This window comes from Oncorhynchus kisutch, linkage group LG12, assembly GCF_002021735.2.
Source record: "Oncorhynchus kisutch isolate 150728-3 linkage group LG12, Okis_V2, whole genome shotgun sequence".
Lineage (NCBI taxonomy): Eukaryota > Metazoa > Chordata > Actinopteri > Salmoniformes > Salmonidae > Oncorhynchus > Oncorhynchus kisutch.
The window spans coordinates 26,434,572-26,456,867 of record NC_034185.2 but is presented as its reverse complement, the minus strand read 5'-3'; the positions used below and the strand labels follow the sequence as shown (position 1 = coordinate 26,456,867).

Below are 22,296 nucleotides of genomic sequence, written 5' to 3'. Positions count from 1 at the left end.
TCGGAGGTAATTTAGTGGGGGAGGAAAAACACCTCTGTGGCCCAGATGAGTTCATTCCACTTCAGGCTCACACACCAAAGACCAGCGCTGTGATAAATCAAAGACCAGTGAAAGTTGCACGCCTCAGTAGTGATTATATCCTGCCCATGGCTCCTGCATGGCCTGCTACATAAGCAGGCAGCACCAGATACCATCCCCCCTCTTATGTCTTTCCATTTTTCACTAGTGACATCTGCTGCTGCTAAATGCCAGTATCCAGGCAGGCAGGCCCATCCACACAAAGAGACCAACAGAGATACACAGAGACCAAGACACACACAACATCCATCAGGCCAGTATGGAGCACTCCCACGGGTGTCCCTGCGTGCTCACAGGTCACTGATGTGTGCTGACGTATGATAAATATAATTGAGAGGACGTCCGATCTGTGTCCGCTGATTGACGTTACCACAGAAGGCCCTACAGTATGGCCTCTGATGGAGATATGGCTGGCCATACAAATCACATGAATAATTCCCTGTAAAATAATTTAATAGTAGTGCAGAGTGATTAGTCCGTTCTGAAGCCTGTTTGGATTCGGTACTGTAAAAAAAAAAATATGTAAACTGAAATTCTTATCTTAAAATTATTTTAGCTTTTTAAACAATTAAACAATTCCATTGTCGTTTTACTGTTTCATTTGATTACTTTCATTCCTTAGTCATAATCTCATCTCTGCTCAGGCACTAGCAGCCAGCCAGCCAGCCAACCATCTAACATCTCTGCTCAGGCACTAGCAGCCAGCCAGCCAGCCAACCATCTAACATCTCTGCTCAGGCACTAGCAGCCAGCCAGCCAGCCAACCATCTAACATCTCTGTTCAGGCACTAGCAGCCAGCCAGCTAGCCAACCATCTAACATCTCTGCTCAGGCACTAGCAGCCAGCCAGCCAACATCTCTCTGCTCCCCAACGGGTCATCCTATTTAGCTAGGCTAGCAGCTGCCAATGCAGCAAAGCTGTCTGACAAAAATTACTATTTCAGTTCTTCAAAGTAGATAGGGCATACTTTCAAGACTGCTAATTACCAACTAATTAAGTCCAACTATCAATAGGGTAGAGCTACCCCACGAACAGTCTATCACTCTCGTCGTTGTGTTGTATACATTCCTTTCTAATACCGTCTGCGTATATCCATCTGTTCAGGGCCGGGAAGAACATGGCAGGCAGCACACATGCAATGGATTAGGAGCATTGGTGTTCATTCATTGTTTTCTGTGGTGAACTAGGTTGAATATTTTCTTGTTGAAATATAGCATCACAGTTTGATTTCTCTCATGCTTGTTTTTCTTTCTCTAGAGTAACGCCTCTTTCAGAAAAAAATGTAATTCAAGTAATTGAACTGATGAAGGTACATTTTTTGTTTAATAACCCAGGAATAAACATGTTGAATAATCACAGAGCACTATTTGATAGAGATTATGCCCTTGCACTGGGACAGAATTAGCATACTGTGTTTAACTAGAAGAATTTAAGAACAATTGAATTGGAGACTGACTTGCACTATAGATGGCCACACAAGAAATCAAACCAAGACGTTTTGCCGACAACTTTTCTTTATATCTGAAAGGTGTTGCAGCCAAAGCCTGTACTTTTATTTATGCCAAACTAGTCAAGATTGCTGTAACATGTTTAAAAGTCCCACCAATATAAAATGTCCCATTTCATCTTACCAGCTTTGGCACCATTAAATCATGAATATTCTACATCAAACTCCGTACTTTTCATTATGAAAAATTATAAACAAAATGGCAGTCTGCATGCAGCACAGCTGGTCCAAATAGCAATGTTACCAGCTCTATTTTATGCACAAAAAACCCCACCTGTTTACAAATCTATTTAGGTCAGGATATGAAGTAAATCTAGCAAGCCAGGCAACTAAAAGCAACTTTCTTGACAATGCTTTGGTTTGTTGCTAGCTAAACTTAACGTTAGTTATCTAGCTGGCTACCAGCTCATATACAGTGTACTCTGAAAGTATTTAGACCCTTAACTTTTTCCATTTTGTTATAGCCTTATTTCTAAAATTGAATAAATAAAAACATTCCTCAAATCTACACAGAATACCCCATAATGACAAAGCGAAAAGTTTAGAAATGTAAAAATGAAACAGAAATACTTTAAGTATTCAGACCCTTTGCTATGAGACTCAAAATTTTGCTCACATGCATCCTGTTTCCATTGATCAAACTTGAAATGATCCTACAATTTGATAAGAGCCCACCTGTGGTAAATTCAATTGACTGGACATGATTTGGAAAGGCACACACCTGTCTATATAAGGTCCCACAGTTGACAGTGTATGTCAGAGCAAAAACCAAGCCACAAGGTAGAAGGAATTGTCCGTAGAGCTCCGAGACAGGATTGTGTCGAGGCACAGATCTGGGTAAGGGTGCCAAATACTTTCTGCGGCATTGAAGGTGCCCAAGGAGACAGTGGCCTCCCATCACTCTCAAAATAGCCGTTTGGAACAACCAAGACTCTTTCTAGAGCTGGCCGCCCAGCCAAACTGAGCAATCAGTGGAGGTGACCAAGAACCCGATGGTCATTATATACAATAGGTGTTGTGTAGAATCAGAAAATATGACTAAAGGCCTCCCGGGTGGCGCAGTGGTTAAGGGCGCTGTACTGCAGCGCCAGCTGTGCCACCATAGACTCTGGGTTCGCGCCCAGGCTCTGTCGTAACCAGCCGTGACCGGAAGGTCCGTGGGGCAACGCACAATTGGCCTAGCGTCGTCCGAGTTAGGGAGGGTTTGGCCGGTAGGGATATCCTCGTCTCATCGTGCACCAGCGACTCCTGTGGCGGGCAGGTTCTGATCCATTCACCTACGTGAGCCTCAAGTCTCACACTCCAGAGTTCCTTTGTGGAGATGGGAAAACCTTCCAGAAGGACAACAATCTCTGCAGCACTCCACCAAACCAGGCCTATGTTATAGTGGCCAGATGGAAGCCACTCCTCAGTAAAAAAGGCACATGACAGCCCACTTGGGAGTTTACTTTAGGTGCCTTCTGGCACTGTCAGACCATGAGAAACAGATGAAACAAAGATTGAACTCTTTGGCCTCAATGCCAAGATTCACGTCCGAGGAAACCTGGCACCGCTCATCACCTGGCCAATACCATCCCTACAGTGAAGCATGGGTGGTGGCAGCATCATGCTGTGGGATGTTTATCAGCAGCAGGGACTTGGACACTAGCCAGGATCGAGGGAAAGATGAACAGAGCAAAGTACAGAGATCCTTGATGAAAACCTGCTCCAGAGCGCTCAGGACCTCAGACTGGGGCGAAGGTTCACCTTCCAACAGGACATCGACCCTAAGCGCACAGACAAAACAATGCAGGAGTGGCTTTGGGACAATTCTCCGACTGTCCTTGAGTGGCCAAACCAGAGTCCGGACTTGAACCCGAACGAACATCTCTGGAGAGAATCCAGAAAAACAGGAGAAACTTCCCAAATACAAGTGTGCCATGTTTGTAGCAACATGCTCAAGAAGACTTGAGACTGTAATCGCTGCCAAAGCAACTTCAACAAAGTACTGAGTAAAAAGGTCTGATATTTCAGTTTGAAATGTTTATCAATTTGTAAAATTTGTAAAAACCTGTTTTTGCTTTGTCATTATGGGATAGTGTGTGTAGATTGTTGAGGGGGAAAAAACTATTTAATACATTTAATAATAAGGCTGTAACGGAACAAAATGTGGAACAAGTCAAGGGGTCTGAATACTTACCAAACGCACTGTAATTACCAGAACACAAGACTGAGTTTAACTGTAGCCGACTTTTTATTCACCCTAACAGGAAAATTAACACATTATAGGGTAATTATTTACAAGTACGGTGAGCTGCTAACTAACTGTTGTGAAAGTCAAGAAATAAAAGCGAAATCTGTCAGAGCAATTTAGAACAACTTGCTGCTGTCACATGACAACGGTCTCAACAACGGGGTCAAAGCTGAATGTCTTGCTCCTTGCCGGCTAAAGCAATGGTGATTTTAAAGAACGGTAACACCGACAAGAAAGAGGTAGAAAGGGGGCTGATCGTATAAACATTTCCCAATTGTTTTGACAGGCAACATAACGTGAATCCTATGTGAAAGCAGTACTATACTCCTCTTCATCTTTTTTCAGTGGCTCTTGACCTGTGGCATAACAGACTTCCTCACTTCCAGTGAACTGATAAACCCATGGTTATTGTAAGGGAAAGGCAGTAGAGCACGGGGGTGATATTTAACATTGTATCATTGGATGAATGTCTTGGTTCAGCTCTACTCCTTTCTCTCCTGGCCCGTCTTCAGGGTTAATCAGCCTAATGTTCACTAGTGGGAATAGTCACAGACCAAGAACCAGTGCCAGAGAAATTACGTAAAAAACACTTCAACCTACAAACAACTGTGTGTGTAGCCTAGCGACAGGTGATGAGCCAAATGGTTTTTAGAAGCAGCTGGGTGGCAGACAATGAGTCAGATACAGGCATGAAACACAGCCTACAATTGAGACTTTCAAAATCAGCTCCATTTTAGATCATGGTTTCTGTAAGACTGCTTTTGACAGCTTCCTCTACTGTACTGTGCTACATGGGCTGGTGCTCACTGTTCAGTGGGAAGCCTTGGGCATATTATCCATCCAAAACAAAGTGAGCAGCTATGGAGTGCCGTCAAAGCCAAGTGGAGCCCCAGCTCTAAAACAATCAGTCAGGGAGGAAAGTCTGGATTTAGATTAGCACACAAAGACTGAAATCCATTAGAGCGGTTCAAATAGCACTGCCTTTCACAGTCAGAGGGGGGTGGCACTTTTTTTCTTCCTCGCTTCACTTTTCTTAGTGAGCGCTTCAATTGCAAATCGAATTTCGTGCTCCTTTCTGTGGTCGAACTCGGCTCAGTGAAAGCCGTTCCAGAACAGTTGAGGTCAACGGGTCAACATTCACAGCCCAGTAAATGGCAGCTCTGAAACAGTCACCCAAACCTTGGTCTCACACTCCTACATCCAGACCTCAAATATTATGCTACTACTTCCTATACATAGATGAACAACAGTGATTTTCACCTGTCCAACTAGCAATATACAGAACCAACACATTGTTAGTCTGTTCAAACTTTGAAGCAAGGCCTCTTGGGTAATTTGTTTCATATACCATGGAAGGGTAGGGTACAATTGGAACGCCTTTAGGCAATTAGATAAATCCATCTTGGGAATATTCTGACAGTATTTCCCACAGACAGCTGGATCAAAAGAGGACAGTCAGCCAGACCAGCAGCTTGTCCCCATGAGTGGTTTAGAATGTCAGAGCCTAAAAGGGCAGTGGAGGATTTAGGTATGGTCGACATGGCCAACCGCCCAGGACGGCATCTTGCCGGGGGCGCTACGGGGTGCCTGCACAAAATGTTTTGGAATGGTGACATTTACGCGATCGGGTTTTCTATCGCTCATTTGCACGTCACGTCAATGACATGTCACCGTGTGGGAATGTGGGTCAATTAACCTTGTCGGAGTGGGCGCCCTGATTCTAGTTTGTGAGCTAGGCAGGCTACTGCCTGAGAAGGTCTCCCACTCAGAAGTATGAGATGGGGAGGGGGGGGGCGGGGGTAGGTTGACCTCAGGTCTCCTCATTGGAAGCCCGAGGTAGGGGGAGCAGGGGAATCTATCGACTTTGTACAGTACTAATGCAATTAGTCAAATCAGTCACTACGAAATTCTACCAAATAAAACACAATTCATTCACAATAATTGTGAATTTGGAGTTTGACGTAGTTACATTTTTTTCTGATTTGTTGCGAAATCGTTAAAAATAATATAAAACCAGTCTGCACACCAAGGTGAACTGGTTTAGTTTTGACCCTTGGTTGACAGTGTTGGGGGATGGGTAATGTACTGATGCTCGAGTGCCAAATCAACACAAATGGATAAGAAGAGGTCTAAGCCATCAGGTGCCCAGTTTATGAAAAAGAGGAAAGAGGAGAAACACTCAAAAGATAAAAAGGTATGCAGCTATGTCATCTCTTTATGAGTACAATATTATGCATGTAATGAAGTAGGCTAGTATAATACTTATGTTTGTTAGTCTGTTGCTTGCTATGCTATTAAACATAAGGCAACAATATTCCATTTTCTGTCCAACTAGCTTACATATCATTGGATATAATTTCACACAGTTTCATCATGATAATGTGTGTAACCTGCAGCAAAATGATTACAACCTAACTAGCACACCATTGATTTGGTTCACTTTCATTGAGGTGACATAAAGGTGAATATGCACATTGTATTGTGTTGACTAGGTCCTGAGCTCAGTAAGGGGAATTTCCAATGCTGTAGGCCATCTTAAGACGTATATATTATGCTGATATCTTGTATCTTTTGTGATATATTGCGTCTTTTGGGGTGTCTTATGCCTAGAATTAGCCAAGGAGGTTGTATGGTTCATTTGGTTCCTATTATGAAAGTTTGATCAATTGTGCATAATGACATGTATATTTAATTGTGCAACAAATGGATTTAGGGTGTCAGACTCATACTGTATACCAATGTAAATTCAGGGGCACCTGTGAAATATTTTGGAGCACCCTCTGGCATTGGCCAGGATGAGAAGTCATCTCCCTCCTCAGCCACACAGGCATCTTCAGAAATTACCTCGGAGCCTCAGGATGAGGAACCATCCACCTAAGCCACACAGGCCTCTTCAGAAATGATCTTGGAGCCTCAGGATGAGGAACCATCTACCTCCTCAGCAACACAGGTGACTTCACAAATGTTGTCTGAGCCTGAGGATGAAGATCCATTCACGTCCACTTCTCCCCAGCAGGATTCTTCAGGTGTGTTTGTGTGCGCGTGTGTGTGTGTGCACACACGTGTTAATGTGCGCATCCCTGCATAAATCATTTTCCTTTCGCAAATTTTGACATTTCCATTTTGTAGGTAACAATGTTGATTTTATATGTATGTGGGATCTTCCACCACTATAAATGTGAATAACGTGTGTAAACTAATGCCCATGTGCTCTCCATTAGAAATGCCTGTAGCAGCATCCCCACCAAATCCTGATGCCGAGGATGACCTACTGTCTACAGACCCTGCTGCCGAGGATGAACCACTGTCTACAGACCCTGCTGACTGGCCTTCAGTTCTGACTGACAGAATTCAGACAACTAGTTTGCAGAGGACCAAGTGAGGTACCACCTAACTTTGTTTCCCCAAGGAATGAGAGTGATGGAAGAAGTTGCCACCACCAGTATTTCAGGAAGACCTTGGTGAGTGGTGAAAATAAATCCCTTGGAGGTTGGTTGGTGTATTCTGAAAGAAACAACAGCCTCTTCTGTGGCAAACACTTTTCTAATAAGAAAATTTACTTAGCAAACTCAGGACTGACAGACTGGAAACCTGCAAGTTGTTTGCTGACTTCACTCGACAGCAGTCCAGAAAACCAAAACTGCATAAAAACATGGAAAGAACTGGAAGTGAGGATCAAAAAAGGGGAAATCCTTGATCAGCATGAAATGGCACTTATGGAGGCTGAGAGGATAAGATTGAGAGAGGTGTTGGCACGTCTGATTGCTATTGTGCAGTCTCTGGCAATTAGAAATCTGGCACTAAAAGAGACACTCAAGCACTGTACTCTCCGTCAAATGGAAATTTCCTCAAAAGAGGTTGAACTGATGGCAGAATTTGATCCAGTCATGAAAAAGCACCTTAACCATGTCCAAAAAGGGACCTCGAGTCACACCTCCAGCTACCTTGGCCACCAAATACAGAATGAACTCATTGATTTTTTGAGCAGCAAGGTCACTTCAATAATGGTGAGTGACATTAAGCTGGCAAAATTCTTCTCTGTCATTCTAGATTGCACCTCAGATGTCAGCCACACTGAACAGTTGTCAGTTGTGATTAGAATTGTGTCACTGAAGGAGGAGCCCCAGATAAAGAAACATTTTCTGGGGTTTCTGGAGGCAGAGGAGTCCATGGGCCAACATTTGGCATCCCGGATTCTCAAAAGATTAGAGCTAAAAATTCCTTTTGAGGACTGCCGAGGACAGTCTTATAAATGTGTCCAAGCCAGACTCCTGGAAATGAATCCAAGAGCTCTATTTGTGCCATGTGGGGCTCACACATTGAACCTGGTTGTGGTGGATGCTGCCAAAATGGGCCATTCTGAAAAAACATGTGGACTGACACAAGGTGGGAGAGTAAAGTCAAGAGTGTAGAGCCACTGAGGTATCAGACAGCAGCGGTGAGAGAAGCACTGATTGAGGTGAGGGATCCAACCGAAGACCCTGTGATAAAGATTGAGGCCCAGTCCTTGTCAGAGGAATTTAACTATCCAATGCAATTCTATTTGTGTATGATAGGATTTGTGCAATTTAGTTGTGTGTTTGTTGTTAGCAATAACATAATTCGATTCACTTTATTTGCACTTATATACTACAATGCATTTCTATTTGTCTTTGTTACTTTTTGATATTTATGAGTCTTATTTTTGTATATAAATATATACAAAGACAAATTTGATTTTGTTTGGGGGGGGGGGCTCATCCATGGAGCCATACAAGCTACAACCTCCACTGCTAAAGGGTCAGTGAATCAGGAGTGTAAACTGCTGTGGGCTAGTAGGTTGAGGTGTCACACACTTTCACTGACACCCCCCCCCCCCCCCCCTTGTGCTGAGAGGCTGTCATTAAGCTTTGTGACAACATTATCGATCATTCATTCAGCCAAGTTGTATGTTGGATATGCACTTAAGTACTGGATATAAAAAGGGCTGAGCAGATCTCTGAATGTAGATAACATGAAACCGAATATTGATACAAGGAGAACTTTTTATTGGACCTGAATGTTTACAGGCTTTATTACATCCTCCATGTAGAGCAGCAGTAGTGTGGCAGTATGTTAGGCGTGTGTAATGTGGCAGTAGGACTGTGTTTCCCTTTGATTATCCTGACCCAGTAGTGATTAGTGATTTCCTGTGGGGCTTCACATGGCTCTCTCGCTGTCCCTTAGCACTAACAGTGTCAGATTACACAGACACTGACACAGCCTCTTAGCAAGGCAAGGATCTAATCACATGGACATTTGGTCAAAGGACTGAAAAATCTTGTCACATTTTAAAGGACGCTAACAGAGGGACAGGAGGTGCAGTGTGGGTAATAAGCTCCACTGCTGTACAAAGGTCAGGTGGTACGAGTTTGGTTTTAGTCAGACTCCGGTCGAGTACCTCTCCTCATAGCTACAGTAGTTAGTACGACAGTGATACTGACTGCTCCGGCTCTTAAACGACATCTATGGAAGTGTTGGCTAAAAGTCTCTAAACAATCCATCCTACTGTCATATTATGACATAGCTAAACCAAAACGTATCATATATATGTGACCCGTTTCAGGAAGCTAGGCGTATGTCACAAGTCATAACTTCACAGGAGAGCCATTTGAATGTTGTTTTTTTTGTTTTGTTGTGTTCTAAAAAATATATATAAATGCGTTTTTTGGCTGAAATGACTTCTGGAATGTGAACTTTCATGTGCCTTAATAACAAACTTGTATGCCATCTGTAAATAAAAGTTAAAATTACGAGACTTGTTGGTAAAGCCACAGAAAAAGCCAGCAACCTTCCCACTAGCCGTGATTGGCTGAGATAATGAGTGGGCTGGACATGCCGAGAGATAAGTTTGGATTAGTCTGCCATATAGAAGGCTTCTGTCTATTTGAGCTGGTCGGTCTGTGTTGGTAATCCTGTGGAACGTTGTTTTAAAAAAAATGTTTTAATGATTATGTGGTGGAGCTGCAAAAGTGTTGCTCTCCACTTTCTGGAGGATCGGGTGGAATTAGAGTACGATAGCTAAAGTGATGGAGAAAACACCCATCTCCGGATTACATCTTCAAACTAGGGGCAACCGTGGCATGGCATCCATGACATGGAGATGCGTGCATCATGCAGGATGGTGTTTAAGGATAAGATAGTCTAGCTAGCAAAATTTCAGATATTACACAATTCTAATTTTGACAAAGCGGATTACTTTCAAGCTAAAGTGTATGGTTAGCTGGCTGGCTCCCTAGCTAACGACACATGTATGACATTATTATTCATATCCCAGAACCATTTGCTTGCTAGTTAGAGCCTAATGTTAGCTAACTAACATTAAACCTGGTTGGTTCGCTCCCAGCAGATTCATGCAGGGTAGTAATGACATGATTTGGCACTATGTTCATTGTTGTTTAACTAGCTGGCTGGCTCAATAGCTAAAGTTACGTGACATGTGTGATCTTACATGTTATTTATCTGGCTAGGTTCATTGTTTACCTAGCTAGCTAGCTACCTTCCTACCGGTCTTAAGTTAAAAAGTGCACAACACCTGTTGAATATGGCCGGTGTCAGTAAAAAAAGGCCTTCCGAGTAGCGCAGTGGTCTAAGGCACTGCATCGCAGCGCTAGCTGTGCCACTAGAGATCCTGGTTTTAGTCCAGACTCTGTCGTAGTCAGCCGCAACCAGGAGACCCATGGGGCGGCACACAATTGGCCCAGCGTCGTCCGAGTCAGAGGAGGGTTTGGCCGGCAGAAATTCTCTTGTCCCATCGCACACTAGCGACTGCTGTGGCGGGCCTGGTGACGCTAACACGGTCGCCAGGTGTACGGTGTTTCCTCTGACACATAGGTCCGGCTGGCTTCCGGGTTAAGCGGGCATTGCGTCAAGAAGAAGTGCGGCTTGGCTGGGTTGTGTTTCGGAGGACGCACGGCTCTCGACCTTCACCTCGAGTCCGTAAGGGAGTTGCAGCGATGGGACAAGACTAATAAGCAAATTGGATAATACAAAATAAAAATAGAAAACAATGAAATTGCCGAACTGGTTAGGCTGTTTTCATGTTGGAGGTAAATAAAATCGTCCAGAGCGTCAAGTGTGTGCTCTGAACGCTCCAAGAGCGAAACGAGATAGGCTTAAAAGGGTGTGAAAAATGCTGAATGGGTGTAGACAAAGCAGAGCTCTTCACTAGATACCAAAACATTCAAAGGCCATTTTCTCAAAAGTGAGTTTACAAGTTGATCAACTTTAAAAAGGATAATTACTTTCCCAATGTTCCTCAAAAATGCAGTGTATGATAACATTTTGTAGCTTTGAATCTTTACTTTTATCCCATGTAAAAAACACAATTTCAAATTTTGCTACATAAGACCAAATCCAGGTGGTGAGTCACATATTTAAACCACAAAATATTAGGCAAAAGCATACCTGCTCTCCACAATAGGAGCCTGATGCGTGCTTGGTTTTGATAATAGGTCATTAGAAAGCTCTAATGTTTCCTGGAATCTCCACCCCTACATAGAAGAGAGGTTCAACTCTGGCGGGGTTGTCTTGGCTCTGCCCCCACAGCTTTTCTCCCACCAACGCACACTAATTAGTTGAGCTTTTCAGGCAGTTCACGCTTTGCTAAAAAGAGGCCCTTTCAGAAGATCTGCTTGTACTTCGCCAGTTCTCTTTCCCCTAGAAGTAATGCGTTTCTTTTCTCAATCAATGCGCCGAGCGGTCACGAAACAAAGGAGAGTGTTCTCAGTCAGGGGAGTTCATGTGTCAAATTATTCTCTTTCAGTGTTCCATTGATTGTCACACAAACAAAGGAAAGATGTTAGTACGGGTTAGTTTATTATCTAGGGCATTGTGGGGTTCCTAACTCAATGCCTTCACCTCCACCATAACCTTGGAAGCTTTTCACCCACCTCGCTCTTCCTTTAAAGACTCGACTTTTTCGGAGGCGAACAGAATTTAGATTTCCCTGCATTTTGTGTTGCCTGGGCAACCCCTTTTATGTGGAAAAGTATTCTGCGTTAACTATTCAATGCGCTCAGCATGGAAGACTGCACACAGGCATACGAGGCCGAACAAAGCAAGGCTGCATTACAGAGCTAAACTGCTGGTCTGTCTCATCTGTATGCGTGGATCGATGCACCCTGCTCTCGCTGTTCTCAACAAATTCGTTCCTTTAGGCAGGACCATTTCTGATGTATGCCACAACACTGAGAATTCATCAATTGTGAGCAAAGAGAGAGAGAAAGCTAAAAATCATGACATTTCCAGTGTGTTCTGGTGGGTCTGCATAATCACCCGTGTCCTCCTCCATACAAGCACAGCTACATCTGCCCTCTACCCATACTGGCCCTAAGCTTCTCACAAATGACAACTTTGCATCTAAATGTCTCCATATATAGTGACAGGGCCGTGCAGCAAGGCTCACTGCTGTGATGCTGATGCGTTCGGCTCCTAAATGGGCTTCAAGTGTTCTACAAGAAGCAAAAGGGAGCAGGGTGAAAAGACAGGGCTGTGTCCAAGCACCCAGAAGTTAGTATCACCGAATATTATGCAGATTATGTAAAGTGATGGCTAACATGGACACACAATAACACAGACAATCCTAGCAGAGTGCACAGCTCCAGATGCATGGGCACTGCAGTGATTCTAGCCCTATGGGGGTATAGTTGGCACTGGAAACAGAGGTCACGAGCTCCAGAGCTAACTGACAGGGGTTTCTACCAAGGATGTAGAGCAAGAGACTGTATGAGGATAATTGAGAGAGCGACTGCCACACTCAATAACACAGGCTGGCTGCCTACGCTACAGTAGCATGCGGCAGCAGTAACAGGGTGAATAGCTTGCAAGAGCTGGAATTTTTTTTTTTTAACACACCAGTCAGCGCTCGGCAGGCAGCTCCAGTCGTATTGAAAGATTTCCAGAGACAGCTTCTGCAGCAAGGACGACCAACTTGTTTTACTGTCTCCATCAGTAGAAACAGGGTTCTGCTTCTCAAAACACCAGGTTTCAAAAGGATCTACAGGAGGCTAACAATACTTTGACGCTGTCACGGATCTGGTGAGCCGGCCGGGTGTTCATTTCAAGCATCTGTAGTGGACAGTGACCTGCTAGCTAAGGGTTCACCATGTTAGCAGTGCAGGGGCAGCAAGGGCGCAATATTAATCCCTTTAGCCAGCACTGTAGGAGTCTCTGTAGGTCTGCTTTTACTACAGCTTCAGGTCACATTCCAGTGATCACCAGTCCATCTCCCTAGAGACCCACTCTGCTTCTAGAAAACAGATCAGAGCAAGGTAATCCCATTGTCCAGGCCTGGCACATCTGTTCCAGAGTGGCGCTGCTGTGTGGCAGGTGCGCCGGCACGCTATGGAATGAAGGCCCGTCTGTGTCAGTGAGCCATACAGCCTGCTGCGTGTCAACTCACTGATGTATGGGGTGGGGAAGGCCGTGTAGGCAACCTAACATGCTCTTCCCAGACATTTCTTATTCAGATCAATAAAACATGAATTGATATTAATGGGAGACTTATGAGTCATGTTGCTCATAATCCAGAGTGAGAGTTAAGATGGTGGACGGATGGGAACGGACTGAGGAGAGCATGCAGAGAGATGCACATCTACGATCTGCCACAGGAAACCATGCTTGGTGAGGATCCCACGAGTGCGCCACGCACACATGACTGACCACGCACTGACCAGAGAGAATGGGAATGACTGTGTCCAAAAAACTATTAGGTCAAATACACTGAGTGTACGAAACATTAGGAACACCTGCTCTTTCCATTACAGACTTACCAGGTAAAAACTATGATCCCTTATTGATGTCACTTCTTAAATTCACTTAAAAATCAGTGTAGATGAAGGAGAGTAAACAGGTTAAAGAATCATTCTTTAACCTTGAGACATGGATTGTGTATGTGTACCATTCAGAGGGTGAATGGGAAAGACAACATATTTAAGTGCCTTTGAACAGGGTATGGTAGTAGGTTCCAGGTCCAAGAACTGCAACGCTGCTGGGTTCACACTCAACAGTTTCCCCTGTGTATCAAGAATGGTCCACCACCCAAAGGACATCCAGCCAACTTGACACAAGTATGGGAAGCATTGTGTCAACATGGACCAGCATCCCTGTGGATGCATCCCTGTGGAACGCTTTCCACACCTTGTAAGGTCCATGGCCCGACCAATTGAGGCTGTTCTGACGGCAAAGGGGGGGGGGGGGGGGGGGTACAACTCAATATTAGGAAGGTGTTTTTAATGTTCGGTATATTCAAGACACACCCAAGACCCCAGGGTAACTGATCCCAAGGACAACAGGAGGGGGTGAAAACCACATTGGGCCAAAGGCAGAGAAAGCACTGAGCATTTCTTTATAAAACTCTGATATTTAATCTTAGGACTTGACAGCTAACAGGTGTTAGTGGTAAACATTGCCCTTTTTAATATAAATAAATTGGGTCCGGATCGGATTGTCCTCAGGTTGGACCAGAGAAGACCTCTACCGTACACAAACAAGACCTGTCAATCAAAACTCTCTACATCCACACCCCTCAAAAGGTGCTAATCTTTGACCCCTGTTATAGATGCCAAGTTTACCTTGCAGGCAACTATTCCATCGCCAGAGAGTGAGAAAGGAAAAGTGAGAGTGTGTGTTAGAGAAAGAGACAGTGGGCTGGGCATATGTCAAGGTTTTGTCCCCTTGCCACCTGGCCCAACCACTCAACCCCCACAGCAGGGGGCAGGGCTCATGGCTTCGCTCCATAGGGACAAATGGTAAAACTGTAGGCCGAATCCTGTTTCAGGTAAACACAATGTAATATGTTTTTTATTTATTTAAATGCAGTCAATGTTTTATAGACCGTAATAAATGGTAACTGATATAATTTGTAAGGTCATACCAAAGCAAAGGTTGGAAAACTTGGATTAATACGTCAGGATGTTAAAATAACATTCCTGTTTTAAAGAGCGAGACGACAGGAAGTTATAACAGAGCTTAACATAACCTATTTCCACCAGGACTTTAGAGCAGCATTTAAAAAAGGACTGTTAGCAAAAGCAGCATTGTTCACTTTATAAATAATGCTGCCCTCATAATAAAGGAAGCCATTATAGTAATCCTGTGTCATTTGACCAAATATAGGAGGTTTAAAACAAAAGTTGTCCGCTTCCTGTTCCATGAAAACTGAATAGAATGTTAAAAGCATAATTACAAAAGGGTGACTTGACACTGGTTGCTTGGTATGCAGGCGTTGAGGTACAGCCGATTGATGCTGTGGTACTGAGAGGCCAGTCATTCTAATGGAGGAGAGCGTCACCCTGTCAGCATACAACACAACTTTCTACTCCAGTACAGAAGAAGAGCAAGAAAGAGAAGAAAATGTCCAATACAACTGGACAAAAACAAGAAATTCCTCACTGAGCCTGTCACTTTGGCATCCTCCAGGCTCCCTGTACTGCGGCAGTAAGTCACAAGGCCCTCTTCACAGAGCTCCACCATGGGTAGAGGAGTGATTCATGTCAGAGAGACAAGGCAAGACAAATCCTCCATATCTTTAACAATGGAGACAGTTCTGTTCCCTTATTTTACTTGTGGGTTGGCTCAATTAAGTGGCAAAGCAGAGGCATGAAGAACACAAAGGGTGAGGTGGGGTGGGGGTTGAGTGAGTTATCAGGACACACTGACAGCCCTTTGGCTCTGCTGCTACGGTCTGATATAAGTCACCAGATAAAACTGTGTCCACGCAAACAAAGACAGAGCATCTTACTTATACCCACTTGAGCATCACACACAAATGGTGGGGGCGGGGGGGGACACAACAGACAAATGTTTTAATGAAGTCAGTGGATTAAACATTACATAAAATAATTTGAGTACAAAGTCACTTGTCTCCTGTGAAGCAGCCCTAATCCTGGTGATTCCCCTCCTGGGTCCACTTTCCTTGGACGAACAATCGCTCAGAGATAACTGAGTCTTTTCACATTGAAAGATGGAACTCCTCTGCAATGACGTCAGATAGAGGCCAAAAGAAAAAAAGTGTTATAGAAAGGCTGCTTTGCTGTTTTCCGGTGAAATGATGAGAAATGAGAGATTAGGGAGGGATAGCCAGAGAGAGGGAGGGATAGCCAGAGAGAGGGAGGGATAGCCAGAGAGAGGGAGGGATAGCCAGAGAGAGGGAGGGATAGCCAGAGAGAGGGAGGGATAGCCAGAGAGAGGGAGGGATAGCCAGAGAGAGGGAGGGACAGGGGGATGAAAAAAAGCAGAGAGCAGATGGTGGAGGGTCGAGCGGGTGATGGAGCCTGAAAACGTCAAAAGAAATCATTGGAGCACAATAACTTCTTTCTTACATCCTATTCTGAAGACTCATGCCACAGTCTTATGACAATCAAATGAGAAATGAGATCCCGTTACTGCTGTATGGTAGAGACTATCTGTCATTAAAGCCTGGCTTTCCTCTCACTCACAGCTGACTGTGGAGAGAGACACACACACCCCTCTGTTCAACCCTCTTGACTGCTCTCTGATGAGCCACTAGCACAATTAGGCTCAAGAAAAACTTGGATCAAATTATTTGTTTTACGATTTTGGGGGTTAATACATTCCATTAAAAACCAGAGGCTGAATATAATTGTGGCAGTCACCAGGAAAAACTCTATTGAAATACCAGCAGCACGTATACAAATGTTTTTGGTGTGATCAAACAAAGTATGCAAGAATTACTAAAATCAACCTCTAAAAGTTATTACCCATGGTGTAAGAATAACATAGGCTAATAACAATAATAGAGTAAATCTCAATACCAGCCTTTGTCTTTTAATCACATGAGAGTGGTTGTCTTATATGAGTAAAGCTTGGGGCCATTTCAGTGGCTGCTATTTCTCAGCATCAGTGTGACTGCAAAAGGCTCCTCAAAAGGAAAATGCAGTCAGGGGTTGTTACTTTAACACATCACAGCAAAGTCGCCTGATGCTCAATTATCTAGTGGGACTGATACAACATCAAGTGTGCTTCACTTCATATGATGCATAACAGACTCATGGCTCTATTTTGGCACATCATAGGTTAGGGATTTAAAAGGAACAAGTACAGTTCAGCATTCATCACTTTGACATAGGGAAGGTGTCTTATGTTGACAGGTCTTTCGGCTTATAGTGCCTGATTAGTTCATGGAGAAAGACAACCTCCATGCGGTCTGTCCTGAGACACACCAACAAATGGCCATGAGTCTGTCAGGCCAGCAGCTTGGCCAGCCAGTAAACCCAAACACCAACCTACACCTATTGGACCAGGCACATCTAATAGCCTAGCCCCCCTTTTGGCACTCATGTTTGTTGACTAATGAACAAAAAGAGAAAATAGAAAACAAGCAAGTTGTTAACATAGTAAATGGTGGGTGAAGTGGAAGTAGTATTCTGTCATTTACTATTTCCATAGAATACTACTTCCACCATTTACTGTCATCTACTATTTCCATAGAATACTACTTCCACCATTTACTGTCATCTACTATTTCCATATAATACTACTTCCACCATTTACTGTCATCTACTATTTCCATATAATACTACTTCCACCATTTACTGTCATCTACTATTTCCATATAATACTACTTCCACCATTTACTGTCATCTACTATTTCCATATAATACTACTTCCACCATTTACTGTCATCTACTATTTCCATATAATACTACTTCCACCATTTACTGTCATTTACTATTTCCAATAAGTAATGTGATCACAGATCACCAATCAGCAAGGTGGATAAAAATGATTTGAGAATTCCAGCAGTGTTTTAGTTCCTTGGAGCAGTCAGAGCCATTGTTAAATGAGGTTCTATTGGAGAGATGCCAGCAGCTGGCCCCATTTAGGACTTGTTGAGTCATGGATCTGAGTAGGGGTCACCCTCTGACTGTGACCCAAGTATTGACATTTGAACTCTCCCTAGCCCACAGACAACTCCCTCCACTACAATGTGATGAGAGCACTAACAATGAGAGTCCTCTTTTACAAACAGCCACAAGGCTATGTCACTTATACACTTATGATAATACACCTATCTTTATCAACAACTTCTCACTGCTTGAATACAGGCATAGACAAAATATAAGACTATCTGAGATGGTTTTTTGTTGTTTTGTCCTGGGATTAAACCTGCAGAGACAACATGGGATACCTGAGTGCAGTGGGGTGCATCATCATCATCAAGCGTGACATTGGTGGGAGAATGACCTTAGAGCACTAACAAATCATTATGAATTATTTAAATCATATTTAACAAATACAGGTTTTACATTGTGTATAAATATGTTCAATGAGAATACATGTGTTTGTTTCAAGACACAGCAGTCAGTGAGTGCACAATCCTTGCGGAATGAACCTGCATATTTGACTGTTAAGAACTAAATCTTATTTACAATGACCGCCGAGGAACAGTGGTTCAGGGGCAGAAGACAGGCCGAAAGACAGATTTGTTTGTTTTTTACCTTGTCAGCTCGGGGATTCGATGTAGCAACCTTTCGGTTACTGGCCCAACGCTCTAACCACTAGGCTACTTGCCGCCCCATAGCCCTGTCGAGTTGTCAACATTAACGAAAAATCGGATGTTATAATTAAATGTATTTGTCACATTAATTATATCATTGTCGTGGATAATCCCCAAGATAATATTTTTATTTATTTATTAACTGACACAATGAATTAAACCCTATTGACCGTAGCATGCACAACCCTGGGGGAAATGTTTCTTTCTGGAGGCGTGTGTAGGTGTGACATTGTATGAAATCATTTGTTTTTCAGTAAACCCTGTAATGAGCAACCACTGACAATTGCGCACTACATGCCTTGCTATTTGACATGCAAGGAGGCAACATCCATATCGATATTGCTGCACTGCAATTTGCTGTACATGCAGAATATAAAACCATTTGTGCAAGACAAACCACCAAATAACCAAACGAATAACCTGCATTTTATCGCTTCCGAATAGAAACGTTGGACATATAGCTTCACTAAAAGTTAGCTGTGTGAATTTACTTAGATTTTGGCATCATGTTGCATCCTTTAATGCTTTTTTAAAATCAAGACTTTTATCAATTACTCACCTCATGATGATTCTGTCACAGGCCTAATATAGTCTATTCGTCGAGGGCTTAAAATGTTATCTGACTGATGACTTATCTCGCAATAGTTTTCAGAAAGTTCGCACTTGAATATGTCACAAAATAAGAATATCAATGTAACGCCGCAGGACGAATTTGGTTCACAGTTACATCCAGTAAAGTAAAAAAAAATATGTTTTTAATGATTTATCCTACATGATCTAGTGCATCTCGTCACCGTTTATGAAAGTCTAATGAAAGAAAAGAGGAGAAAACAATGGTTTTCACTGCTGAGACTCCAGTCGTTTCATGTAGCGGCAGCGTGCCGCTGGGATCCCGGTCTCTCTGCTTCAACACTGACGCAAAGCTTTTCTCAACTACGTGAAGTACGTACAGACGTACAGAACATACAGGACGACACCATAGAGATTTGTAGATGACTCTAGTTCCCCAAAACTCATCGTAGCATGGGCAGGGCCATCGAGGACTTTCAACATTTTGAAGTAGTCAACTGGCTGAGACTTCCTATGTGTTAATGAAGGATCACATAAATCCATCCAGGTTAGCCAATGCATTATACTTATGAGCAAAAGCTGAATTCCATAACTGCAGATGGCAGTAAATCGCCAACCTTGACAATATACCTGTTCAAACAACACACTCCAGGTGGCAGTATGCACCCTTTCAGTTTGTTTATCAACTTGTAAAAGTAGTAGAAGAAGAAAATGGACTACTTAAAATGTTGATTACTTCAATGGTGCTGCCCTTGTGCTCACATATGCTAAAATGGGACAGATACAACATTGAGATCTCTATACGTTTTTATGGGCCACACCCCCTGGGATTATTGAGAGCTCAAAACGCAACAGAGATAGTGCAAACATTATTTTATACCTCAAGGGGTGCAAGTGCCCCCTTGCGGAATTTTTGAATGAGACCTTTATGAGTGTGTAATAAGCAACCTCAGTGCGCCGCTATGTGGCTGTCGCTTATTATTGTCCCCCACGATGAAATCTATGGAGGATTAAACATGCCATAAATTATAAATAAATACACGCACACATAAATAGATAAATAAATGAACAAATACATAAATCCACACATAATTAAATAAATGTGAAAGGAAATACAAAAATACTGACCAAAATTCATACATTCTCTACATATCTGTACGTATTTAATTATGTATCTGTGTATTCTCTAATTATTAAAACTTTAATTCATTCTATTATTTTACATATGTATTCATTCATTTATTTATGTATTTCTTCCTCCAATATGATAATGAGGGGGTGTCAATCAAATGTCTGTGGGTGGTATCACAGCGTTGTATGAGATTGTCAGTTTCTTGGCAACTTCTTGCATGGAACAGCCTTCATTTCTCAGAACTAGAATAGACTGACGAATTTCAGAAGAAAGGTCTTTGTTTCTGGCCATTTTGAGCCTGTAATCGAACCCACAAATGCTGATGCTCCAGATACTCAACTAGTTTATAGAAGGCCACTTTTATTGCTTCTTTAATCAGAACAACAGTTTTCAGCTGTGTTAAATTGCAAAAGGGTTTTCTAATGATCAATTTGCCTTTTAAAATTATAAACTTGGAACACAGGAGTGATGGTTGCTGATAATAGGCTTCTGTACGCCTATGTAGATATAACATTAAAAATCAGCCGTTTCCAGCTAGAATAGTCATTTACAACATTAACAGTGCCTACACTGTATTTCTGATCAATTTGATGTGCACCTGGCATCCACCAAATGCTGCACTATGTTCCCCTCCACAATTACAACACGTAACCTTCACATTGCTCCCACATTCACTGTAATCATGTTCCCTTCCACACTTAGCACATATTTTATTTCCTTTACACTGAACAGCTACATGTCCCATTCTTTGGCATTTAAAACACCGCAATGGGGATGGGACAAATTCTCTGACATTGAAACTAAGGAATCCTATCTGTACTTTTCCAGGCAAAACCTTCTCAAACGTCAGCAGCACTGATAAGCTTTCACTTCTTTGACCCTCTTTCCTACTGATCAACCTTTTGGCCTCAATCACTCTACCTTCCTTCACATTTTCCTGAATATCATCTATGGAAGTATACAGTGCATTTGAAAAGTATTCAGACCCCTTTACTTTTTCCACATTTTGTTACGTTATACAGCCCTATTCTAAAATGGATGAAAGAAAAAAATCCTCATCAATCTACACATATAAACCCATATTAAAAATTAAACACAGAAATACCTAAGTATTGAGACACTTTGCTGAGACTCAAAATTTTCATCACAGGCATCCTGTTTCCATTGCTCATCCTTGAAATGTTTCTTCAAATTTATTGGAGTCCACCTGTGGTAAATTCTATTGATTGGACATGACTTGGAAAGGCACACACCAATCTATATAAGGTCCCACAGTTGACAGTGCATGAGGTCAAAGGAATTGTCCGTAGAGCTCAGAGACAGGATTGTGTTGAGGCACAGATCTGGGGAAAGGTACCAAAAATGTCTGCAGCATTGAAGGTCCCCAAGAACACAGTGGCCTCCATCATTCTTAAATGGAAGAAGTTTAGAACCACCAAGACTCTTTGTTGAGCTGGCCGCCCAGAGAAATCGGGGAGAAGGGCCTTCGTGGGGGGGTGACCAATAACCTGATGGTCACTCTGACAGAGCTCCAGAGTTAATCTGTGGAGATGGGTGAACCTTCCAGAAGGACAACCATCTCTGCAGCACTCCACCAATCAGGCCTTTATGGTAGAGTGGCCAGACGGAAGCCACTCTGATGAAACCAAGTTTGAACTCTTTGACCTGAATGACTAGCCTCACTTCTGGAGGAAACCTGGCACTAGGGAGATGGGAGACTAGTCAGGATCGAGGGAAAGATGAACTGAGCAAAGTGCAGAGAGATCCTTGATGAAAACCTGCTCCAGAGTGCTCAGGACCTCAGACTGGGGCAAAGGTTCACCGTACAACAGGACAACAACCCTAAGCACACAGCCAAGACAACGCAGGAGTGGCTTCGGGACACGTCTCTGAATGTTCTTGAGTGGCCCAGCCAGAATCCGGACTTGAACCCGATCGAACATCTCTTGAGAGACCTGAAAATAGCTGTGCAGTGACGCTCTCCATGCAACATGACAGAGCTTGAGAGGATCTGCAGGGAAGAATGGGAGAAACTCCCCAAATACAGGTGTGCCAAGGTTGTAGTGTCATACCCAAGAAGACTCAAGGTTGTAATTGCTACCAAAGGTGATTTAACAGAGTACTGAGTAAAGGGTCTGAATACTTATTTAAATTTTATATTTTAGTTTTAAATTTTTAATAAATGTGCACAAAAAAACATTTATTCCATTTTAGAATAAGGCTTTAACTTAACAAC

General features: G+C 42.9%; 1 protein-coding gene across 1 annotated transcript in view; it reads right to left on the bottom strand.

Annotated features, from left to right (window-relative positions):
* Positions 1 to 19,279, bottom strand: part of LOC109900790 (protein enabled homolog) — a 141,074-nt gene extending 121,795 nt beyond the window's left edge. Inside the window, 1 exon segment of the mRNA XM_031837246.1 lies at positions 18,918 to 19,279. Within this exon segment, the coding sequence (XP_031693106.1) occupies positions 18,918 to 18,922 (5 nt within the window). The 5' untranslated portion in view covers positions 18,923 to 19,279.
* Positions 19,280 to 22,296: the final 3,017 nt, after the last annotated feature.